Below are 23,581 nucleotides of genomic sequence, written 5' to 3' on the forward strand. Positions count from 1 at the left end.
ACTCGAAGGCAGGCGGCGGGGCGCATCTCCATGGGCGGTTTCTTCCGTCCTCGAAGACGTTCGCAGAAGCAGGATATGACATGAAGCAATCCGACGCGAAACGAAGATTTTTCTGCGGGAACAGAGGGCGCGAGCGTCAACCGAAACCGGACATGGAAACCAGGTACACTGACAATTGGGTAGGCTTACCATATCTCCTCAGAGAGTAAAGCACAACAAAAGAAAGTTTAAATCTCCACAAAAACGTCGCAATCATACGGTCACCTATGGTGGCCACACTCGAGATGCGCATGACTAACACTGATAGCCGCCATTCCCAAGTATTATCAAAGAACAAACAAAAAAAAATAAACATGAATGATAACTCACTGTGAAGATAAACCTCCTAATATTATAATGACAATAATATTAACCGATGAGTGCCACATTGTGTACTTTATAAAGAATTACTAGTGAAGGTTGGAGGACAAATACTGGCTGGCTATATCTATTTTGATGATTTCAGGATTTCCACCACACACACACACCTTGTGTTTTCAAGATACCAGACATATCTGCACGAACTACACGATACAAGTCTACCATGTGCATGTAGAACAATGACAGAAGACTTATCTCTAGATCCTGTACATCTACAAGCTGTTCGGAAGTGGCTCATTGTGACAATCTGAAGTGAGATCTTAGCATCTGGGATCAGACTCGTGTCCCACGACAGGGTTGAACCTATATGTTGATCTAAACTTGTTGTCGGGTATAGATGTAACCAGCTTCGGCCTCCAATGACCTAATACTGAGAGGATTTGCAGCATGAGTCATCCGAGTATTACTCTGTGTATCTGCCAACGTTTGGAAATATGCATGCGGGCCCCAACCTGCACAATAAGAATCAAACGTTAAAAGCTTCCAATGACCAACATGTATGTCAGGGCTATCCTGAATCCATTTCACAAAATAAAACATGTAACAAAATGTATTAACTACACTGGCATTTGATCGAACGGACCACACACCATATATCAACTTTCAAGATGTATCATAAGAAATTACCATGAGCTCATGCACCAGAGTATCAAATCATTGTACTGTGTAATAATGGTGTTTACACCATTGATAATGTATGTTCCACAGGTATCATATAATGAATGTATCCTATAATAGAGTTTCCATAAGCAGTCCTGATGTCCCGGACAAGGATAAAGGACATGGCCGGTTGGAAACTGTAGTTGTTTTTCCTAGGGGTTGGTACCTAACTTTTCTTCTAAGAGGGTGAGACAACATTTGACAGTAAAAATCAAGATAATTATGAAGTTCAGCGGGTTAAAATCATTTTCCCTGGCAACACTAAAGATCTCTTCAATCTCAAATTGCTCGAGTACCATAAATCATACCAAAATAGAACAAAGAAAATGAAAGTGAGGGGATTCGTGAGCACCATTTGTATCATGTGGTGGTGGGAAGAACTGCAGATAACAAAACGAAGCAACTATCAGTCCTGCAAAAAAGAAATGGAAAACAAAGGAAGAGTTATATAATTGGCATCAACAAAACAAACATTTACATTAAATCCATTATGATATAGCCTAACAATACAAACCTAAAGAACCACCAGCAAACACATCTTGCCAATGATGCCAATAGTCATCCACTCGAGAAATCGCCACAAGAGATGCACAAAGTAGGGGAAATAATACAATGCAGAGTTTTGCAATGTGGCCCCTTCTATCAAAAGCTTGGATTTTCCCTGCAAGGTACCATGAAAGAAATCCTAGTCCTGCAAAAGACCCTGAGTGCACATGGGCTTGATGAGTAGAACAACAAGTTTGCATGAATTTCTGTGATAAATTTTTTGCGCATTCTCCAATAAGCAACAAGTTTACTGGCATCTACAAAATGTAGCTGCAGAAAATTTGATTCTACAAGCACTAGAAGAATTAAGTAACATAATGAGTAAACAAATTCTAGCCACAAAGCGGCTGACTACGGGTTGTTAAGCTCCAGTTCTTTTGTGGTTCGAATTGTTCATTGAGTTAAAGCTTACTACATATGCATCAAATGAATATTTAGACATGAATCCAAGTGTATACTAACCTAGTAGAATCGAACATGGTTGGCAGCGCAGCATATAAACATATTTAATCAATTAGAAAATGAGATTGCTTTGACAATAAAAAATTAGAGCACAAAGAATTTTAACTTAGAACTCCAAGAATTTTATCTCCCTATTTTTCTATTAGTCTTTCGATAGTTACCTCCCACTATTTTTCTATAAAAGATCAATAGTAAAAAAATGCACCACCTTAAGGATTTTTGCCCAACACTCCAAATAAGTTGAAGTTACTAACTTCACAAGTTGAAGTTAGTAATAAAATGATACCTATCAAGTCATGGCAACTAAAACTAGAGGGAATAGGTCTGGTGCCCTTCCTGATCACACCCAATCTAAGTAAAACCACCATTGTTTGCTTGATCAGCTGATTGTGATATGACCCAGCCCAGAACTGGAATCAACCAGGAGTGGCCATGTTATGGTCAATTTATTGGCCTTAAACTGGCTGGTAACTGAAACTAAAACAGAAATCCAGGTTGATTCCAGGTGAACCCAAGAAAGAAGATAGGAGAAAGGAAGGCATGGAGAGGAAATTGAGAAGAAAAGAATCTTGCTAGTGAATTTGGAGGATATGAGATTTCAGCATTTGCATTCATGTGAAGCCTTAAGCCTTTTTCCATCTAGTACTATTAACTTAAATAGATTTGTATTGTATACTAAGCATACAACATGCATGCATTTGGTTAGTTCATAATATTATCTTTGAGATTATGAACAGATCAGTTTAATAGAAAATAAAAAAATATATGCAGATCAAATTCTAATTCGATAATAAACGATGTTTCAGTACATTAACTGGGCATGCTTTAATTTGTGAAAGAATATGACAAACTAAACCTCAGTACTTGGTTAATCTAATGCATTGTCAAGCTTAATTTACAAAATGCTATTAAAAGAGAAAGATTTTTCTAGTAATAAATTACCATTAAATAAATATCTTCAGATATTCCATAAAGATACCATTGGTGATGGCAATATCAAATCATTCCATATTGTTCCCGATAAGCTTGTATACAGTTACCAAAAACAAACACCTTGTTGAGCTATCAGGCAAACGAGAGGACCTAAAACCTGTCACCATGTGGTAGTCACAAGAAGCGAGGATTTGAATGTCTCATGCGACTAATAATCATAACCCAAGTGTAAAAACACGTGACCATGCCCACGAAAAGGGCATATGGAGCGATAATTGACTTCAAATTATGATGCATCGACAGTTAGCCCAATCTCACTGGGTCCACCAATACAAACATAGGTGCAGTCCTACACTTGCTCATGTACCCAATTTGTTGCAACCAGATCCTAAACTAATACTGCAAAGATGCTCTCAGAATATGGGTACTGACACCTGTGTTGCCTATTTGTTAAATACTATTCACATGGCATGCTATATTCCATGTGAACTAATTAGGGGTCTCACACCTGTGTTGCCTATATTATATTACAGGAAATAAAACAGTGACATTATAAGCGATTGAAGCTACAGATAATTGAACAGTTGCAGAAAAAGTATCTCATGCATGACAAATTTTTTGATGTTTTCTTGAACTTGAGATATTTACATCAGAAGGATAAAAAAACTGGAAGAAATCTCTGTGTGTGTCTAGTAGCATTATCCTTTTCAAAAGTTTCAAAAGCTGAAGATACGATCAAGAAACTATAATGAGTTTTACTGCTGCATCACTTACATGAGGAGTGGCCACTAGGAAAACTTTTGTGTCCTTCCTTTATAACATTGTTTTCTCCATTGCATATAACATTTGTTGTGACATTGTCATAAACCTACAGGCATGTGTATCAGCAAATACTGATGAGTTTTATGCAATACACAGTGGTGAATACAGATATGGGTTTCTAGGTCAAGGACAAAGGAAATAAATTATAAACCACCTCTTTTCCATCAGGAAAACAGCGCCAAAAGAAGTCAGGTCGAGGTCGGCCTACTGCATCCTTAATGGCATCTGTTATCACCCCAGTAATGAGCACAGAGTACAGGAGACCTGCACATACATGTTGCCAATAGACTGTTTAATCCACCTTGTACTGAGAAGAAAACTTGCTCTACGCCTGAAACGATACAAAGATAGTAGACAAACCCAGGATCGCATGATGCAAATCGTATACATCCCTTCTTCTGAAGTAAATTGCAAGAAAGATTACAAAAGGCAAGATAATCCCAATCACCTGTAATAATGCAAATTGTGATGGGTACGTCATCCATAAGAAAGTTACGTAAAATATCAAAATTCCAAAGAAGAGCATACTGGAACAGCCCAAAATGGCACCGTGTTACTTTTCAGTGGGTATTTCAGATCAGTCATCATGTCTCTCCCCACAAAACGATGAAATGGTTCTATAACATTCAATATGACTTCTATTACAACAAGAAGTAGTAGTATTATCCAGTCATGCATGTGGAATCTTGCAACCTTCACCCCATGAGATTGCACCGTGTGAGCACCCAACTGTATATCCGCCATTGTCTTTCCCTGGAATTGACATGAACAATTTCTTCAGCAAATAATGTCAGCATGGCCTACAAACTCTAGTAAATTGCAACAAGAGCAATATAAAGTGGTTGCCGATGGAAGGACAATAGATGGTCATAGAGTAATACATGGTTCCAAGATCATGCAAATTGATGCGAATGAAGATGCATCAGTCATATGCATTATTTTGCTGCACGAGAGCAAACCAAGGACGAAACAATCATGCCAAGTTTGGTACAAAAGGATGCCTTTCTTTCTTGCACCTAGTGGCCTGCTCTATAGGTTCAACGTGGGACATGGGATGCCAGATACCTTTCCCTGTCTTCATCAATGTAAGATACATTGCTACCATCGACGCATCCAACAATGCTTTTAAGGAGACGAGATCACCATAACATCAAGGCGAGTAATTAGAAAAAGTAATAACTAGAAAGAATTCTCCGGTCCTAGACTGGATGGATCATTTACATCGAGAGGAGATCAGGGTTCCGCATATCAACTCAGCCATTGATGTCATCTCCGCCAAACCTCTACAAGACTCCGCAGTCCCGTGATCATCTTCCCATTGAGTCCCCCGTGACATCAGTAACACTGGAGGCAACTTCAGTCGCGGAGCACGGATTCAGTTTCGAGAACACAGAAATCGTTGGCCACCGGTGGGCAAAATGATTCGAGAAAGAGAAGAACAAAACAAGAAAATCACAGGAGGAGAGGGAAAAGATGAACGAAGCGGATGAAAGAGATGAACTTGACTTAACGACGACCCCAGGAGAAATGAAATGACCTTTCACCTCAGAGCGGCCTCCAAGAAAGGAGAGAAATGATAGAGAGGAGAGAGGCGTGTCGAGGCGTCCACTTGGCACTAGGAAGTTGTAGGGAGTGGGTGATGTTCAGATTGGAAGGGCCTCTTTCCTGCGCTGGGGGCCGTGATTGGCTGGAACAGCTGGACTATGGAGGATAAGCGAATCAAGAACCAGACAGATATAGAGAGAGAGAGAGAGAGAGAGAGAGAGATGGAAGACGGGTGGAGTCCCGTCTCATCCACATTCCAAAGAGAGGGTCCCGGTTTAAATGAGCTTCTGTAAAAAAAAGATGCAGGGTGCAGGGCGTGGGCCCCTAAGATCAACATACATTTGCTACATCAATCCATGGAACACGAAGAGCCTACTCTGTCACATGGATGCGGTGGTCATACAGAACGACGCACTTCTATTGCGAGCACAGCTTGCTTAGTGACTTGGCACCGCCCGAACCGTTCGATGCAAAAAGAAAACAAAAACCAGACTTCCTGCAGAAGCCGTACGCGCAATTGGCGTGGTTTGTATCAGCGCGGACGCCGCACCCGTTTGCCTCGACCAGGTGTCCTAAGATAGGGAACGCCGTTTTCCCACGCACGGAGAAGGACCCGCGTGGTTGAGACCCACGCACGACACCATTGGCCAACAGCCGCGTGAACCACACGTGACGGTGAACCATCCGCCAAAGACATGATCCAAATATTTATTTGGTCCATTCTTTGTATGTAAGACACCAAAGGGTACAAAAGAGCACAAATAAGAAACATAATGCAGAGAGATCACAGCCACGTAGAGAGCATCCAAAGTGTAGCCTTTACTATTCTAAACAGTAGAAAGAAAGTATCATTCTGAGTCTAGATCCCTGTATCGATCGAGTTATTTATAACTTAACAGAGAGAGCCAAGAATTAAGTTTCAGAAAAAAAAGTGAAGAATTAAGTTCTCATAAGAAGGGTTATCCTAAGACAGCAGCTGAAACCTTTAAATTGGTTTGACACAGGAAGGATAAACACTCCAACAAGATCAGTATGCCAATGACTTCCATCAGATGATTACATCTTGAAGAATTGCCTTTTTCATGCACTGTGAACCACAAGTGCCACACTAGATTGCTGCACTTGTATTGTGTGGACCTGTTGCAGGTTCAGGATTGGTTGCTTCTGGCAATGCTCCTTGAAATGTTCCGTGCAGCAATTCTAGCAAATTGATACTAGAAGTTTTGTGAGGACTTACCCTAGAAGTACTTCCAAGCATGAAATGTCAAGTGGAATCCCACTCCACCTATCACTATTCAACCACAATTTATTGTGTTTGTAGGATCTTTAAGATATTTCCTTTCACCACTAATCTGAACTGACTCACCTTGCTTAATTGATGCATCTACATGTTCCTAACTGTTGATGAACATAAAATATAGCATTTTTGACACATCTGCAACACCTTCAATGCCTTCCTCGTTTTATCCATAATCTACACCGCAAACTTTTCATGAATAGAAAATATAGCATTCTGATCTACAGTCCATAGCTAGGCTTTACAGCATCCTGAGGATGTCTCCATGTCTCAGACTTTGACACCAAGCTCTACAATTAAATTTTGTATCTATATGCCTCAGTATAAGCACCTAGGATTGTTCTTTCAAAGAAACTAAAACCCATCTAGCAAGTGGCTCCTTCATTATTTACACTTTTCCTCTATTTTTCAGAGTATTTTCCAACACCAGTTGGTCGCTGTCGTGTTTTGCGCTAATTTTTGTAGCATAATGTAACCTCTACTACCTACCTCAAAAGATCCCAGGCAACTCTTAAGATATTCATGACACAGATGCCACTAGAATTTGATCTTTATCTACTTCACCCTAGGCATCCAATGCTTCAGTAGAATTTGAACTCACCTTCACCTAGCAGCTTTATACAATGACCATAATGATGAGCTTGGCCAAAACATATACTAACAATTTCAATAATTCGCAGGATCAATTACATATATTTGAGGCTTCCGCCAAGGCAATCTTGTGGACGAAGCTTAAGATTGTTGTTTCAGATTGAAAAGCTGACCTAGACGCATTTTTCTTGTCGTTGTCACTTCCCCTACTAATACTAGCAAGTTTAGTAAATCGCTCATTCTGCTGATCAGATTGCACCAAACCAATGGTTGCTTATGGTTGAGGGTATCACCTTAGGATGAAAGGTATTCAGCAATGAGTCAAGAGGGGATATTTCACATAAACACTTAAACCCCAAGAAGGAACGAACGTCTCAGACATCCAAGTTAGGGTTTCTACTTTCTATCAACTGCAAGAAACTTGTGCGACGACAATAAACTGACAAACGATGGTTCGACAACCAAGAATCCAGCATTTCTTGCAATTCCTGCTGCAAGCTCACCCAACCAAAACCTATCAACAGATGCCACTCGTTTCCCTCCCTACTTCTCCGATCCATAGTTAAATTGAAACGGAAGAGGAACAAAGACTTGGTTCATCTTCACCACTACAATAACCCACTCAAGAAATCAATCGTTGAAAAGAACAGGATTTAAAGAAGGGAAATCAGACAACGGAAAGCTTACCAAGAACCTTGTGCTCGAACGAGATCGCACACCGCAACGAGCTTAGGAGGCTCTTGGATGCTGCCAATTAGTAAAGTGGAGCGGAAAGCAAAGGGAAAGGAAAGGGATGTTTCTGAGTACGCTCAGCGTTCCGAGACCAAGACAAGCGACAGCCACAAAAGGAGAGAGAGAGAGAGAGAGAGCAAACGGAACGGGGAGAAATTGATTTGACGAGGCGGAAAGAAGAGCGCGCTCATAAGAAGCCCTCCGTCGGAGTTCCTCAATTGGGTTCGTCGCCTTCGTCGTGCACTCGGAGCCCAATGGGCTCAATCAGAGCCCAATTGGATGGTTTTATTTATTGAATTAACTAGTGATGCCGATGAAAGGACTTTAAGATCAAAAGTAGTTTCCATTGGAGTCCATGAATTATATATATATATATATATATATAAAGAGAGAGAGAGAGAGAGAGAGAGAGAGAGAGAGAGGGGTCATTTATAAATACAATGTGAAGGCATGAACATCGAGTTTGAATATGAATAGAGCAGAAGATGGAGCTTTGCATTATATATGAATAGTGCCTACTTAGGTTATAGTTAATGGAGCATTCCATGTTATCCCTCCATAGCTGCTAAAAGAACAAGAACAAAAAACATCTACCAGAATAAGGGCAGAACTGCTGCAAGCCAAGTCCAATAAGTATTCAGCACATGAACAACAACAGAAAACATCTACCAGAATAAGGGCAGAGCTGCTGTAAGCCAAGTCCAATAAGTACTCGGCGTTTCTCCATCGCATCCCCAAGTGCAAGGCAGAATCTGAATGCATGGTATACAACCCAGTACCAAGTGCCAGAAGACAAGGCATCATGCCTTACAACTTGACCTTCTCCTACAGGAGTTTGAACAATTTGATACCTCACCACGAGGGATAGCTGCATCAAACCAGGTTCTCTAGACAACAAAAGTTTGATATAGTAGCTTTTTCATACAAAACAGTAGGATGGATAGACTCAATTAGACTTCTCCTGTTTCTTCTTAAACTAGGTTTGCTGTTATATAGAACACAAGTGATTCTTTTAAAGCTGAATTCACCCTCCAACAAAGAAAGAAGAAATATTTAAACCATTAATATTAATTAAGCTGTGATCAGCTCCTTATTTATAAGGTTATACAGATAATAAAAAGAATGCTTACTATCTAAGAATCTTGCTGCCAGCAATGGCATAGTCAAATCACACAATGTCAATAACAATTAAAGGGCAGATCGAACATTGGACCTTCTTATTTGAAGAAAGCAAATCAGAGTAGTTAAGCAACTAGTGTTTTTGTATAACTTGGACCAACCCACATCTACAAATTGCAAGGATTGAAAGACCATAGATTGTGAACAAAACATCAGAGCATGAAGCAACAAAGAACGGCATCATCTCATTCGAGGGAATAGCTATTCTAATAATCACATCATTATTACTTGTCAAGTAGATAGGAGCATAATTAGTACGAGAACATCTCATTCAAAAGAGAATAAAGACAAACAAATAATATTTTCTTCTCAAAAAAAGTAAATTTTCTTATATACAAGAAGTTCAATCAAGCAGTGCTGTAACTTTATTCTAATATAACAATAATAATAGCAAAGCAGTCTTCTATTCAAAGAGAAAGATACTATGACACCATGACTCAAGGAAGATCCCTGAAACTATTGACAGGATAAACACGAGCATACATCCATTACCTTTATTCCTATCACAAGAACAGACATACAACACAAAGACACACAAGCCAAGCACTAAACAACATATTAAATGAGAACACACAATTAGCATGGTTCATAAGTAATAAGATTGCCAAAGACAATTAAGAGCTTACTGCAGTTCCCTTCACCTCCACCCAAAGCCTTTTTCTTTCTATTACGAGGGGACCGACCAGTGTTCATGATGCTCGGGATGCGTTCGAATCTTCGGAAGCAGCCACATCAGGAATTACAGTTGTGGAGCTCAATGTCTGATACTGCAGGGTGTGTGCCGGATGTGAAGAGGCCTGCGAGTAGTACATCTGGGGATGCCCAGAAGCAGCAGCGACTTCATAACCATAATTAGCCATTGCTGCAGGGGACTGAGAAAGGTGGGGTTGCTGCATTACATGATACCCTGTTCCGGCATAGGCATGAGCTTGGTTGGAAGGAACAGAGATCAGTTGTGGCTGCAATGCAGCAGGTGCAGGTCCCGGGGCAGCTGCCCTGTACAAACTCGGTGGCAAGTCAGGCTTCGTCGGAACTCCCGGAACTGGCACAGCCAGCATTCCAGATGATGGTACGGAATTGGGATCCGCCAAATTGGGCTGAACTGCAGCCAAAGGATATGGCACGGGGTGACCAACAGGCATGTAGTACAATTGAAGCTGGGGGTCGAATGGATGCGCTTGCGGCGATTGCTGCGTCGGATGGGCTGCAGTAGGGTAGTAGGAAGGCATGGTGGCCGCTGGGTGGTGGATGTAGTGGGGATTCCTGGGAATGAACTGTGGTTGCTGTTGATATAGGTGGGGATGGAATTGTTGTTGCTGGAGTTGCTCCGTCTGCATAACAGGCAATACATGACCGGGAGCATCAGTAGGCAATGGATCACGATAGCTAAGATCAGAAGAGACCTTCGGATCAGAATTCGGATTCAAGTACGTAGGCCTGGATGAAGAATTCAGAGTAAAATTCATCAAATTTTCAGTAAAAAGCCACAACTTTTTTGACATAAAAGCGCCAAAGATCAAGAAAGACGATACCTTGACGCTGGATCCAAGGCGGTAGCACCGATGTGGGTGGGTTTTGGAGGTTGCGGTAGCTTACGGAGCCCAGCGTGCCCGGACCTCTCGTCATCGGAGAAGACCCTATTGAAGTTTTCAGTGGCGGAGATGGTAGGAGAGGAAGCAGAGTCAGTCGGGAGAGGGTTAGGCGGAGGTGGCCGCTGGGGTGCATAGATTGGTTCTTTGAAACCCTCGTTAGGTCTCTGGCTGGTGGCCGAGTCGGGTGAGAGGCGCATGTGGGCCAAGTGGTCGTCAAGGCCGGCGATGCGGTGATCCGCGGGGCGGTCATCTGTGGGGACAGGGATAGGTGGGAGATTAGAGAGGGATGGAGCCGAAGAGGTGGACCCGAAGGAGGAAGACTTATCGAGCATTAGCGAATCGGGGACAGAGTGAGCCTCATGGCCATGGCGGCCGAGCTTGCACGACGAGTCCGGGCGGTGGAGACCGAGTTGCTCTGGCTCCCGGTGGGCGCCGCCGCCGCCGCCGCTGCGAGAGTGAACGGAGGAGTTGTCCTCGAGGCCGAGGATGCCGTTGATGGAGGCGGAGTCCGCGGAGAAGTCACGGGGGAGGCCATCCATGCCCATGCAGCCAATCGCGCTATTGAGGGCGTCGACGAACCACGTCTCCGACTTTGACTCGTCCAACAACGACCCGATCGTGGACGAATGCTCCGACTCCGGCATCGACGGGAACAGGAACAGCCGGAGTCGGGGGGAACGGGTCGAGCCGCCGGCGCCGCCGCCCGCGGCGGCAGAGATGCGATCGAACTCCTCGATCATGTTCTCGAGGTCCTCGTCGGTGGCGACGGAGATGAGGGAGTCGAGGTCCTCGTTGGGGAGCTGGTACTTGAGGGAGAAGGGGAGACCGCCGAGGAGGTCCCGGGAGAGCTTGGCGGTGAGGTCAGCGAGGGAGGAGTTGCGGTCGACGACGACCATGCGGGTCTCGCCGCCGAGATAACAGAGGGCCCTGTCGGTGGGGCGGGGGACGATGCGGCCTCCGTAGCTGCACATCAGCCGGAGGCGCGGCGACATCGCCGCGACGGCAGACGAAGAGAACGGTTCGTCCCAGGAGTCGCCGCCTCGAGAGCGAGGGGAGGAGTCGACGGAGGCCGCATAGCCTGGGGCGACGCCTCCTTCGGAGATGGCCGTCGCCGCCGGTTCCGTCATCGCAGTGCGCGAGGTGAGGAAGGGATCGCCCAGCCCGGATCGAGTCACGGAGATTGGGGTTTGGGGTTTGGGATAGGAAGGGGGAAGAAATGGGGGAGAGAAGTTGTGGGACTGAAGTTACGTCCGACAAGTAGACGTGGCGCACGTCAACGGGGCGATGCCAGCGGTGGGGTCGCGTCCAAAATCGGAACACGGAAAAGGTCTTTCTTTTCTTTTTTTCGACATTTAATTTCTTTTTATTGGCCCCCGTAAGTCCAATTCCCAAATGCAACAGCCGTCCGATCCGACGGCTGGGCTGGAATCCAAAAGCCTTAATGACCGCTCAACCGCGATAAGGTCCCAAATTCGAGCTCTCTTTTTCCTGTTTTAATGATTGCTACTGCATTAAGTTTCCATCAAAGCCAATGTTTTGTTACGGACAGTAGTAATAACAGCATGGTTTTTCGATGAGTTTAATTTCAGGGAAAGTTAGTTGTTTGGTGAAATAAAATGCATTTAATATAGTATATAATGGAGTGAGAGACCAGAAGAGTTGTTCCAAATTAATGGTGACTGAGACCGTCCACCACGCTTCAGTTGCTCTCTCAGTAATATAAGCTGGAAGTCAAGGTGGGGAAGGTGGCTTCTCTCACTTCCTTGTGGAAGTGGACAACTGTGCAAGCCAATCTAAATATAATCTTTGGGCATTTGACCTCTTCACGATGGGGGGAAACATTAATCTTTTATATAAGTCGAGGAGAATATTGACTTGCCTTCCATCTTAATCAGTCCCCCTCTTTTTAACATTGCTGGCCTACTTTGCAAGCTTGCTTTTAAAAGCTTCACTCTCACTCATCATCCTTGAGAAACCAACCTCTTTCAGAGAGGAGTCCTCGAGTGTGTTTGGGTCACCAGGCTGAACTCTCTCTCTCTCTCTCTCTCTCTCTCTCTCTCTCTCTCTCTCTGTGATCATTGAAAGGTTGGACGAAGACTGATGTGGTGGCACATTTGAGAAGATGAATGCCATTTGTTGTTTCCTCCACCCGTCAAGATCGACCAATTTCTTCATTTCATATTATTCTTCTATAACTTCTGCCATAAACCATACTTTGACTTGTAATGATCTTAACTTGTAAGATTCATATCACGGGATTAGTATTGTAACAGCAAATAGAGTCGATCTGCATCTAACTCGTTCTGTTCGAGTCCAATTACTTCAAATTAAAGATTGATGCATAAAAGATGCTTCAACTAAAATGCTGATCAGATTCATCATAAACCTCACAAGTTTAAACCTCTTTAATTTGATTGAGTCCAACAAATCTAAAAAAATTAAGCTTTCAGAAGATGAATTATACATTAAATTCTATCAGCAACAAACATCCAAATATAATAATATCAGAGGAATGCTCTGAGGCTTTCCATACATGTATTATCTATTGCAGAGGAGACGATGTTCATAAAAACTTCACCAGTCATGGCACATCCACCTTCGATCTTCATGTTTGATCTCATCTGCTGCATCACCAAAGATGTATTGCACGGTTCAATCTCCAGGCATTTCGTAGCTTGTCAATGTCTCCATATGCTTGGGTCGTTGCGGATGTACACAAGAACATCACAAGACAAAGGAAACCAATTTCCTCTTCTGGTTTAGACTAGGATGAAGTGTTGACAACCGATCCAGGAGGAGAAGAAAGATATGGTTTTGGTGGCTTTTCTATGTCGCTGATTCTTCCTTCCAACATTTCTACAACCTTGCTCATCGAAGGACGATTCGCTGGCACCATCTGTATGCACCACAATCCGACTAATATCATCTTCCTTGCGATTTCCCCTGTTTCAGCTGTCACGTCATAAGCTCGAAGATCTCCACCTCGATCGACATGCTCGTAAACCCAGTGAGGAAAGTACACCTCACTGGTCCTATCTGCGTGTGCTTTTACATTCTTTCTTCCTCCAACCATTTCCAGGATCATCATTCCGTAACTGTAGACATCGGATTTGGTTGAAGCCACTCCTACACTCCTACAGAACACTTCGGGTGCAATGTACCCTGCTGTTCCTCTTGCATCTGCCACCGAGAGTATGGATTCCTTCTGAGAGCACAATCTAGCTAAGCCAAAGTCAGATATCTTGGGGGAAAAATCCTCATCCAGTAGAATGTTGTGAGGCTTGATGTCAAAATGTACTATGCGAGAGTTGCATCCACGATGCAAGTACTCGAGCCCCCGCGCGACTCCAACTGCTACTTGAAATAATTTGCCCCATGGAAGAGTTGCCTTTGGCTAATCCGAAAAGATGTACTTCTCCAGAGATCCATTGGCCATGAATTCATAAATCAGAGCTCTTCTGTGACCATCTAAACAAAAGCCAAGCAGACTAACAATGTTAACATGCGACGTCCTACCGATGCTTGCGACTTCATTCATGAATTCTGCACCATTCTCTTTGGACTCGCTCATCAACATCTTCACAGCCACCAAACGACCATCTTCAAGTGTACCTTTAAACACACTTCCGTATCCACCTGCCCCTAGTTTCTCATGAAAAGATTTTGTCATGCTTTTAAGATCAGAATACTTGTATCTTTTGGGGGCCAAGGATCCATAATTATCTAAAAAGGCTTCTATGTTTCGTGTGTTATCTGATTTATTCAGAAATATGTCAGAGATATCAAATCTTTTTTGCGCATAGAAGAATAATGCAGCACACACCAACAGGAAGCTCACCAATCCTACCACTGGACCTGACATGCCACAGAGGAAAGGTCAAATTGTCATTAGCCCCAAAGAAAACAAATCTAAATCACCAACAAAATCTAGTAAGGCTAGAGGAATCCGAGGAATAGACCAAACAAAGAGAGATGGATGATAATTCACAAACTGGAGTTTGGAAAGGAACTTCACTTTAATAAGCGAATCGCTCGGCAGAAGATCTAATAATACATGAGACTTTTCCGAAATATGATTCTTACCTATCGCAATCCACTTCTTATGGAAATTATGGAATTTTCCTGCAGCAAAAATAACCACCACAGGACAGGTATTAGCGCAATAACATAAACAGTTTGACAGGTTTATCAGACATCGTGTGTAAATCCATACAGTTATTCACATGAAGAAAATATGGTTAAAAGGATTCATGAACTTAAATAAGGATGAGATTCCCGAGGTGAAAAAAAAGAATGGGGTAATTGAGGAAACTACCATGTGAGATTGTGACTTTATGTGTTTCTCCTGGTGATTGAGCATCTACTAAAACTTGTAGTTGAAGAAAGATAACCATACTAACTACGAGATGCAGGTCATGATGAGGCCTGCTTTCAAGTAAAATGAGGTCATTCGGAAGGACCAACTCTACTTGCACCCCTAACTTTGTACTCCCCAAGAAGACTTGGTAAACAAGGAGAATGAATGTCATGTGGACAAAGAAAAAGAAACTGCAATGTTTTGTTATCTGGGAAAATTATTTTCTTTGTAAAATAATAATACACTACTTGCAAAGCAATACCATACAAAGGCTTATGAGATGGTTGTCTTGAGCCAAAGTCTTTGTTGACTGACTATAATAATCTCCAAGTCACATCGAATCATTTTCCACGGAGAAGAAGAAATTTGCTTGCCAATTTAATCTGAAAGGATCATTTCTGACTCCTTCTGTCAGTCACCATCACCTTAAACAAAAATCCCTTCCCCTATCTAAGGGGAGAATAAAGAGCAACTGGTCTATTAGATGCTGCACCCGAAGCCAAGCATGATGCATAATAATCACAAAAAGAAAGAAAGCATGAAATACACCAGTAAGAAGGTAAAATAATGAATAAAGAAAATACAATTGCTCACATTCTCCATGGAGTGTTAAATTCTAGTCTAAAACCCCCACAAGAAACGGCAGAGGAGTAACCTCTGAATGAATCATTAATATATTTGAAGACAAAAGAAGAGATTAAGGAGGAAAGAACGTCTTGAGTCTGTCTCAAAGATCAAGTGATGCTTGTTCTTAAAGCTAATTAAAACAATCGAGAGGGACAAGTGGGAGAGATGACAACAATTGAATCGGAAACAAAGAGATCGAAGCGGAACTTACCGCAACTGCTGGGTTCATCCCATCCTCGTGGGCAGTGACAGACGAAGTCCCCTGTTTCGTGATGAGACCCGCACTTCCCGTCGCTCTCTCTGCATTCCTCACAGCCTTCAGGGTTCGACCACCATTCCACCAGAAATCCGTTCTTGAGGAGATCCTCGTAGTTGGTGCGTCCACTCTCTTCCTCTGCACCATACGGGAAAACCGGTGCATTGACCACCTCACACTCGCTCGACCAATTCGGCGGCTTTGGGTAGTCATAGCTTTCACCGAGTTCAGCGAAAGTATCATTAGCGCACCGTATCCTTTCGTGATGGCCGGGTGGGATTCCCGAGCAGTTACGAAACAAGAAGAGCACTTTGTTGGCGGTGCTGATTGTGAAGTGATGGTCGACGTGATCATGGAGTCCTAACTGGGAATCGTCGTGGGGGATCGGGCAGTCGCCGCGGGCGAATTGGGTGTTGGCAACCAACAATGACTTGTTACGGTGGAAGATCTGTTTGATAAAGTACGACCCTCCTCCCAAGGAGTTCGCCAGAATGGGGAGACCACCTCTGCACTCGACTTCAAAAGCGGGATCGCCACAGAATGCATCACCCCCACTGAGCCAGAAGGGGTCGCTAATGTCTACAGCATCTCCGCAGCGGCTGCCGACCTCGCACCCACCCGTCTCTGACCCGGCCGCTGCGGCTGGTTTTATCCGCCGCGAGAAGCTGATCAAGAGCACAAGGATGGAGAGGAGAAGAGCGAAGCTCGGCAATGATTTGGCACGCATTTTGTGGCGATGACACGGAGAAGAGAGAAGCAAACAGTAGCGGGAGAGAGAAGGAGACGACTGCGGAAGTAGGGATCAAAATGGCGTAGCTACTGCTGACCCCAAGTCTTGCCGGCGGACGACTCGGGCCTTGTGGCGGAATCAAAATAGATGCAGTCTATATTGGATTTTACTTTCAAGAAAAAGAAAATAATCTCGGATTTGCACAAGGAAATAAGTGCCAATTATTATTATTATTATTATTATTATTATTATTATTAAAATACCCCTTGATAATGAGGAAAAAAATGGTCAAAATCGGATCGGATCATTAAATAAATGTGCGAATAATTGGACCTAGAAGCCCCCTTTTTACATCCTGAGCTCAATCTTCATGGAATCGGATCGAGACAGGTCTGATTCATGTTACACGACCAACCAATTTAATTGAAATCCACGGGTTCAATTCACACGGCATCGTTTGGGGTTTACGCGCTGCAACGACTCCGTCTCGCACGTCTTCCTCGCCCATCAAGACTTGTACCGTGTCAAAGACTTCGTCGATAGGATTCCCATAAGCCGTTATTGTCGTTAAGGGAGGCGGGTAGGTCGTCGAGTCATACGCGGCGGAGTTGGCGCCCATCGCATCACCTCGATGCTGTTCCTGCAATCGTTAAACAGTCGGTCATGTCAACGCATGCCACAAAACACGGTTGGCATTGGACCGTTTTCTCAAAAAGGACGACTGAGGTTTCACACCTCATTGCATTGCAGTGTTCCAACTAGAATCATAATTGGATCCACCACACAAAGCAGCTCGACAAGGAATAGAAGATCCATAAAGTAATGTTTACGATCGTAGTAATCGGCAATGCAATAAAATTCATGTCAGTTTTAGAGCTTCATTACCTACTACTTTACTTGGAACTTTCCCTGGCGAACTCATCTCCGAAGACTTGGTGGTCAAGGATGAACCCAGCCATCACCATCGTGATCTTCCTTTAAATCTCTGTTTCCTCTTCTCGTTCTGCCTCATCCCTTCTCCGTGTCATCGCTACAAAATGCGTGCCAAATCATTGCCGAGCTTCACTCTTATCCTCTCCATCCTCGTGCTCTTGATCAGCTTCTCGCGGCAGATAAAACCAGCCGCAGCGGACGGGTCAGAGACGGGAGGGTGCGAGGTCAGCAGCCGCTGCGGAGATGCTGTAGACATTAGCGACCCCTTCTGGCTCAGTGGGGGTGATGCATTCTGTGGCGATCCCGCTTTTGAAGTCGAGTGCACAGGTGGTCTCCCCATTCTGGCGAACTCCTTGGGAGGAGGGTCGTACTTTATCAAACAGATCTTCCACCGTAACAAGTCATTGTTGGTTGCCAACACCCAATTCGCCCGCGGCGACTGCCCGATCCCTCACGACGATTCCCAGTTAGGACTCCATGATCACGTCGACCATTACTTCACGATCAGCACCGCCAACAAAGTGCTCTTCTTGTTTCGTAACTGCTCGGGAATCCCACCCGGCCATCACGAAAGGATACGGTGCGCTAATGATACTTTCGCTGAACTCGGTGAAAGCTATGACTACCCAAAGCCGCCGAATTGGTCGAGCGAGTGTGAGGTGGTCAATGCACCGGTTTTCCCGTATGGTGCAGAGGAAGAGAGTGGACGTACCAACTACGAGGATCTCCTCAAGAACGGATTTCTGGTGGAGTGGTGGTCGAACCCTGAAGACTGTGAGGAATGCAGAGAGAGCGGCAGGAAGTGCGGGTCTCATCACGAAACAGGGGACTTCGTCTGTCACTGCCCACGAGGATGGGATGAACCCAGCAGTTGCGGTAAGTTCCGCTTCGATCTCTTTGTTTCCGATTCAATTGTTGTCAATTCTTCCTTCTTAGATTTACTGGCTTTCACTCATAACCAAGTCCCTCTCGATGTATGCTTTAGAAAAGGAATTCATGATTACAACATTCATCTCTTCCTTTCTATTTATTTACTTTTATTCTATAATCTCTTCCCTTTTTTCCTGAAAATATATATATATATGAATGATTCAGAGGACATTTCTCTGCCCTTTTTGTGACGTTTCTGCTACACTCTCCTAATCGTAGGAGACTGTTATCAATCTGCATGAGACATGGCAAACTTTGGAGCCAGGAATAGTTCTTTTTTTATTATTCTTCATTTATTAGTTTACAAGTCTGTGATGGTTTTTATGATGCAGGAAAACGACACAAAAATATGAACAAGCTTGTGATAGGTAAGCATTTTAAGTTTTCTGTATTATATATATACATATATATATTGGAGGAATTAACAGCAGCAGCTGTTACTGTTGTTGCGAACAGGAATTTGTGTAGGCGTAGGCTGCTTGGTCATGGCAAGCTTCGGATGCTTCTTTTATTACCATTGCAGCTGGAGGAGAAAACAGCAATCATCATTTCTGCTATCGCGAAACGTCTCTTCCCATCCAACTTCTGAGAGTGATCTAGAATTCGGCAGCGAACAATACCATACCCAAATCTTCATGTACGAAGAACTGGAGGGTGCCACGGATGGCTTCAGCACCTCAAATGTGCTCGGTGATGGCGGATTTGGCACTGTCTACAAAGGTTTGTCATCGTCGGTACTGCCAAGGAAGGAAGAGGTTGGCCTCGTTGCTCAATTGATGGTTCTATCCTGCAGGAAAGCTCCGTGATGGTCGAACGGTGGCCATCAAGCGATTCTACAAGGACAACTACAGGCTCGTCGAGCAGTTCATCAACGAGGTCTACATCCTCTCTTCCATCCGCCACCAGAACCTCGTCACCCTGTACGGCTGCACCTCCCGCAGCAGTCGCGAGCTCCTCCTCGTGTACGAGTACGTGCCCAACGGCACCGTCGCAGACCACCTCCATGGCTGCCGTGCTTGCGAGGGGGCCCTCACGTGGCCCCTCCGGATGAGCATCGCCATCGAGACAGCCGACGCACTCAGCTACCTCCACGCCATCACGCCCCAAATCATCCACCGAGACGTCAAGACCACCAACATCTTGCTCGACAGGAGCTTCCATGTCAAGGTTGGGGACTTCGGGTTATCCAGGCTTTTCCCGGTCAACGCCACCCACGTATCCACCGCACCACAGGGCACGCCCGGCTACGTCGACCCCGACTACCACCAGTGCTACCAGCTCACCGACAAAAGTGATGTGTACAGCTTCGGGGTGATGCTGGTAGAGCTCATATCTTCCAAGCCTGCTGTGGACGTCAGTAGGCAGAGCCGTGACATCAATTTGGCCAACATGGCCATCGACAAGATCCAAAAGCAAGAACTGGATCAGCTGGTCGATCCAAAGCTCTGGTTTCGGTCGGACTGCAACATAAGGACGATGATCGAGCGGGTGGCTGGAGTAGCGTTCAGGTGCTTGCAAGCGGAGAAGGAGATGAGGCCTCCCATCAAAGAGGTTCTCGAGGTACTGAAAGGGATAGAGGATGAGGGACGGAACGGCGCGAAGGGTGTGGAAGCTGATGCTACGGTAAATGACGAAGATTGCTTGCTGAGGAAGAAGTCGCCGCCACATTCGCCAGACTCTGTTGCAACACGGTGGGAAAGCAAGTCGACGACACCAAACTATAGTGCTTGATGAGGTGATGTGAAATCTGATAGCTCTGAGTTCGATTTATGTATCTTTAAAGATTGACGTAGTGCATGGAGTTTCTGTTTTGTAGGATTTCCAGGGGAGATCGATGTTTACGTGTGCTATTAATGGGTTGCCGGTCGGCTGAACCGCCGGCTTCTCAGAAACCAAGATCGTGCCAAATTCTGCAGCCGAATACGGGGCAGACAGCAGTAGACATCAACATTAGCACACTCAATGGTACTTAATATCCCCCAATGCTGCTGTCTAATTGAGTTCCACATAAAGTTTTACAACTAGAGGAACTCAATTCATCGAAACGAAGATACAGAAAGAGAAGATTTTTACCTCCAGAAACGAAAACACAGAACAAATGGAATCTCTCCACGGTCTGAGATGCTAAAAGGTCACCTGCAGAGAAAGGGCACAAATATGACAAAGTAACCCATCACAAGCGAGTTGCACAGCGTAACTCAAATAGCATGTTCGCGTGCTGCATCAGACTCCCGCCTTTGATTCCTCATTTCCTCGTAGAACTTCTCTATAAACCTCTCTGCTCTCTGATCCACGGTCCCGTCCTCTTCATCACCGTACTCCGAGAACTCACGAGAGAGTTCTCTTCCGATTCCATCGTCATCGTACAGAAGCTCGTCCCGAAAAGCTCCGCCGGGCGACAGCATCTCGTGCTCATCCTGGAACACGCCACCCTCCGCGACAGACTCCGCGCCATCGCCGCCGCAAAGCAGCGACAGAAAGCGGCTCCTCTTCTTCGGCGGGGCACAAGGGCGGCGGAAGAGCGGGGAGTTGGAGGGCGAGAACTCGTACTCCGCGATGAAGGCGTAGTTGTAGTGCCGGAGGAGGTTGAACCTTTTGGTCCGCTTGAGGAGCAGCAGCTTCCGGGCGATGGGCCGCCTGACCTTGGCCACGCGGGTACTGAAGCTGAGGGCGATGAGGTCCAACGCCTTCCTGACGATGGGGCTCCTCTTTCTCACCATGGCTGCGCATCCTCCTTCCTCGGCCGGGGTCTTAATGGAGGGAGGCGCGGGCGGAGCGAGTGGGGTATAGAGCTGGAAAGCGATGCTGCCGAGGTCGGTGGATTTGTACTTTAGCTCTGAAATTTGAAACAGCGAGGCAGCTGCAGGTAGCCGTTGATGCGAGCGGTGTCCCACTATCGGAAGCATACGAGCTCGCGAGCAGTGTCGTGAGGGAGTTCGTGGGTGGTGTTGAGCAATTCGGGTGTTTTCTGTGATCGTGCTACGGAGACGTATGGGATGTTTTTGTTCTGTATCGATGGATGGATGCTTTGGACATAAACAACATTTCGTATTTGTCTTACGGATTGATTGGTTGCGGCCAGCTTCGGGGGCTATGTTCGATTAGGATCGAGTCACGCTTTAGGCGCGAGCGCGAGTGGGTCTCTCTCCGAAAGGAGTCCGAGGGTTGTTTTTGGTTTTTGGTTTTTGGTTGAGAGGAGCTTCGGTTCGGGTTCGGGTTCGGGTTCGGCTGGGCCGGAGTTGGGTTTGGGGCGCGCTACCGTCTCGATCGGTTCGTGTACGTGGAATGACAACGCACGTCATGGTTATCCATCACGCGCTCCGTGACGTACAACATGACGTGTGTTTGTTTCGTGACGTTGGGCTGCATCTCCAATTCATGGCAGAATGCAATCGACTCGACGCACAGTAATATCTCATCGTTCCAATCCGGGAACTTGCGAAATAGAGGTCGATGTAGTGTCATGGGGACGACCATTGCTTCCATTCCTCATGTAGCACGAGACATATTCCTAGAATTCGAATCTCGTAGGAGTTAGCAAAATAGAGGTCGAGGTACTGTCATGGGGATGATCGCATTCACCCGGGGAAAAACTACCGAGAGAGAGAGAGAGAGAGAGAGAGAGAGAGAGAGAGAGAGAGAGAAGAATAAGAAGAAGAAAACTAATATAAATTTTTCGGTCTTCTTTGTTGGAAAGATAATGATGAGGGAAGAAAATATGAGGATGAAGAAACTCATGCCGAGCCTCGCCCGATTTCTAGTTAAGTTATCGATTAATAAAAAATAAATTTAATTATGATATTTTTTAATATTGATCGAATGAATTTTTTTATTTTTTATCCAACACCCTTGCTCTCACTTATAAATAGGTAAAACCTCGTAAGAATCATACATATATAAAATATTACATATATACTTTTATCTCTCCTTAGTCGTCATTGTATCGTTTAGCCATATGAATTATAAGTAAAAAGAAAAAAGATAATTCTAGTTCTCCTTACATTTATAATTGAATGATGGTGTGCTTACAAATCAAAAGAAAGCTACTATGAATGATATCGAAAAGTAAGAAAGTATTCTAAATAACTTCGAAGGATACACCTCCTAGATTTGATAAATTATAAATTATCATTTGACTTTAAATTTTAAAATTAAATATATTCTACATAATAGCATGATTATAGTTTTTATACTTATGCTTGGTGTTAAAGTATATTTTAAAATCAAATACCATATATCATAAAAGTATTAGATTTGTTTTGTATTATCGTCCTTCGCATGCGAAGGATGATCCAATATATTTTGTTTATCTTATTCGTCCTAGTCATTTGCTTTCAAAAGATAAAGATTTACTTGCCTAAGCTAACAAAACTATGGATAAAAAGTTGTTGCCCTATCATGATTGATAATAGCTTGCTATCGATGGTGACACTGTCAAACATTATAACCTACATTGGTCTTCAACCCTATCGCAAGCAAGGGCTATGCGAGCAACACCGCTACATGCAATGGCTGCATATATTATGGTATAACGTTGCATTTGCCAGCTCTCTTGAGGGTGACAGTAAAGGAGGCAACAATCCTAATAAGATAGTATGGTGCTAGTCATGACATTTCGAGCGTTGCTATAACCAACCCGTGGCAAAAGGGTTTATCGGTGGCATCGCTACTTGCAACATATACTGTTATGTGCACTAATGACACATCGTGCAATACAAGCATCAACACCTAAGTTGGATGGTGTTGCTCAACAATCGAGAAGAGGTGTCATTGTATGCCACGACAAATGTAGGTTTCGAGCGGATGTAAATTAAAAAAATCTATTTATAACCTTAAATATTTTTTAAAAAATAATATATAAATTTTTATGATATCATTACTTTTCTTTCATATCTAAGGAAAATATTATCGTTCAGTGTTTATATTTGAAGGTTAATAATATCAAGTTTATTATATTTATATGCACCGC

At 44.1% G+C, this 23,581-nt stretch overlaps 5 protein-coding genes across 10 annotated transcripts; 1 reads left to right on the plus strand and 4 right to left on the minus strand.

Moving 5' to 3' along the window:
- Window positions 1-371: 371 nt before the first annotated feature.
- Window positions 372-8,168, minus strand: LOC135606288 (lipid phosphate phosphatase 2-like). 5 transcript variants are annotated; one of them, XM_065097316.1, is made up of 8 exons: window positions 7,964-8,168; window positions 4,537-4,596; window positions 4,204-4,291; window positions 3,998-4,107; window positions 3,796-3,889; window positions 1,595-1,783; window positions 1,433-1,492; window positions 372-872 (listed from the first exon to the last, which is right to left on the minus strand). In XM_065097316.1, the coding sequence occupies exons 2-8, from the start codon at window positions 4,585-4,587 to the stop codon at window positions 736-738; spliced, it is 729 nt and encodes a 242-aa protein (XP_064953388.1). In that variant the 5' UTR covers window positions 4,588-4,596; window positions 7,964-8,168; the 3' UTR covers window positions 372-735. The 5 variants fall into 5 exon arrangements, with proteins under 5 accessions (XP_064953388.1, XP_064953385.1, XP_064953389.1 ...); XM_065097313.1 differs by having other exon boundaries at window positions 4,372-4,596; window positions 7,964-8,166; XM_065097317.1 differs by lacking the exon at window positions 7,964-8,168 and adding an exon at window positions 5,388-5,541.
- A 1,361-nt stretch (window positions 8,169-9,529) lies between these two features.
- On the minus strand, window positions 9,530-12,004 carry LOC135584968 (protein PAL OF QUIRKY-like). 2 transcript variants are annotated; one of them, XM_065097311.1, is made up of 3 exons: window positions 10,720-12,004; window positions 10,591-10,624; window positions 9,530-10,518 (listed from the first exon to the last, which is right to left on the minus strand). In XM_065097311.1, exons 1-3 carry the CDS (start codon window positions 11,904-11,906, stop codon window positions 9,877-9,879), a joined length of 1,863 nt encoding a protein of 620 aa, XP_064953383.1. In that variant the 5' UTR covers window positions 11,907-12,004; the 3' UTR covers window positions 9,530-9,876. The 2 variants fall into 2 exon arrangements, with proteins under 2 accessions (XP_064953383.1, XP_064953382.1); XM_065097310.1 differs by having other exon boundaries at window positions 9,530-10,624; window positions 10,720-12,003.
- Window positions 12,005-13,260: 1,256 nt separating this feature from the next.
- LOC103976819 (LEAF RUST 10 DISEASE-RESISTANCE LOCUS RECEPTOR-LIKE PROTEIN KINASE-like 2.1) lies at window positions 13,261-16,765 on the minus strand. Its single transcript, XM_009392145.3, has 3 exons — window positions 15,975-16,765; window positions 14,863-14,901; window positions 13,261-14,634 (listed from the first exon to the last, which is right to left on the minus strand). The coding sequence occupies exons 1-3, from the start codon at window positions 16,744-16,746 to the stop codon at window positions 14,174-14,176; spliced, it is 1,272 nt and encodes a 423-aa protein (XP_009390420.2). The 5' UTR covers window positions 16,747-16,765; the 3' UTR covers window positions 13,261-14,173.
- A 1,020-nt stretch (window positions 16,766-17,785) lies between these two features.
- LOC135606289 (LEAF RUST 10 DISEASE-RESISTANCE LOCUS RECEPTOR-LIKE PROTEIN KINASE-like 1.2) lies at window positions 17,786-21,672 on the plus strand. Its single transcript, XM_065097318.1, has 5 exons — window positions 17,786-18,558; window positions 18,945-18,980; window positions 19,069-19,332; window positions 19,406-20,347; window positions 20,429-21,672. The coding sequence occupies exons 1-4, from the start codon at window positions 17,787-17,789 to the stop codon at window positions 20,341-20,343; spliced, it is 2,010 nt and encodes a 669-aa protein (XP_064953390.1). The 5' UTR covers window position 17,786; the 3' UTR covers window positions 20,344-20,347; window positions 20,429-21,672.
- LOC103976665 (uncharacterized) lies at window positions 20,626-21,332 on the minus strand. Its single transcript, XM_009391953.3, has one exon. It carries the CDS (start codon window positions 21,330-21,332, stop codon window positions 20,811-20,813), a length of 522 nt encoding a protein of 173 aa, XP_009390228.3. The 3' UTR covers window positions 20,626-20,810.
- Window positions 21,673-23,581: the final 1,909 nt, after the last annotated feature.

Source organism: Musa acuminata, chromosome BXJ2-2 (genome assembly GCF_036884655.1).
Source record: "Musa acuminata AAA Group cultivar baxijiao chromosome BXJ2-2, Cavendish_Baxijiao_AAA, whole genome shotgun sequence".
Taxonomy (NCBI): domain Eukaryota; kingdom Viridiplantae; phylum Streptophyta; class Magnoliopsida; order Zingiberales; family Musaceae; genus Musa; species Musa acuminata.

Coding starts and splice junctions, on each gene's coding strand:
- LOC135606288 (XM_065097313.1), bottom strand. CDS start 4,587: ATGGCGGATATACAGTTGGGTGCTCACACGGTGCAATCTCATGGGGTG. Junction 4,108..4,203: donor TTTGCATCATGCGATCCTGG/GTTTGTCTACTA, acceptor ATGTATGTGCAG/GTCTCCTGTACTCTGTGCTC. Junction 873..1,432: donor ACCACCACATGATACAAATG/GTGCTCACGAAT, acceptor CTTATTGTGCAG/GTTGGGGCCCGCATGCATAT.
- LOC135584968 (XM_065097310.1), bottom strand. CDS start 11,906: ATGACGGAACCGGCGGCGACGGCCATCTCCGAAGGAGGCGTCGCCCCA. Junction 10,625..10,719: donor GCCTTGGATCCAGCGTCAAG/GTATCGTCTTTC, acceptor TTCTTCATCCAG/GCCTACGTACTTGAATCCGA.
- LOC103976819 (XM_009392145.3), bottom strand. CDS start 16,746: ATGCGTGCCAAATCATTGCCGAGCTTCGCTCTTCTCCTCTCCATCCTT. Junction 14,902..15,974: donor GGATGAACCCAGCAGTTGCG/GTAAGTTCCGCT, acceptor TTTTTGCTGCAG/GAAAATTCCATAATTTCCAT. Junction 14,635..14,862: donor TAAGAAGTGGATTGCGATAG/GTAAGAATCATA, acceptor GTGGCATGTCAG/GTCCAGTGGTAGGATTGGTG.
- LOC135606289 (XM_065097318.1), top strand. CDS start 17,787: ATGCGTGCCAAATCATTGCCGAGCTTCACTCTTATCCTCTCCATCCTC. Junction 18,559..18,944: donor GGATGAACCCAGCAGTTGCG/GTAAGTTCCGCT, acceptor TTTATGATGCAG/GAAAACGACACAAAAATATG. Junction 19,333..19,405: donor ATTTGGCACTGTCTACAAAG/GTTTGTCATCGT, acceptor TCTATCCTGCAG/GAAAGCTCCGTGATGGTCGA.
- LOC103976665 (XM_009391953.3), bottom strand. CDS start 21,332: ATGGTGAGAAAGAGGAGCCCCATCGTCAGGAAGGCGTTGGACCTCATC.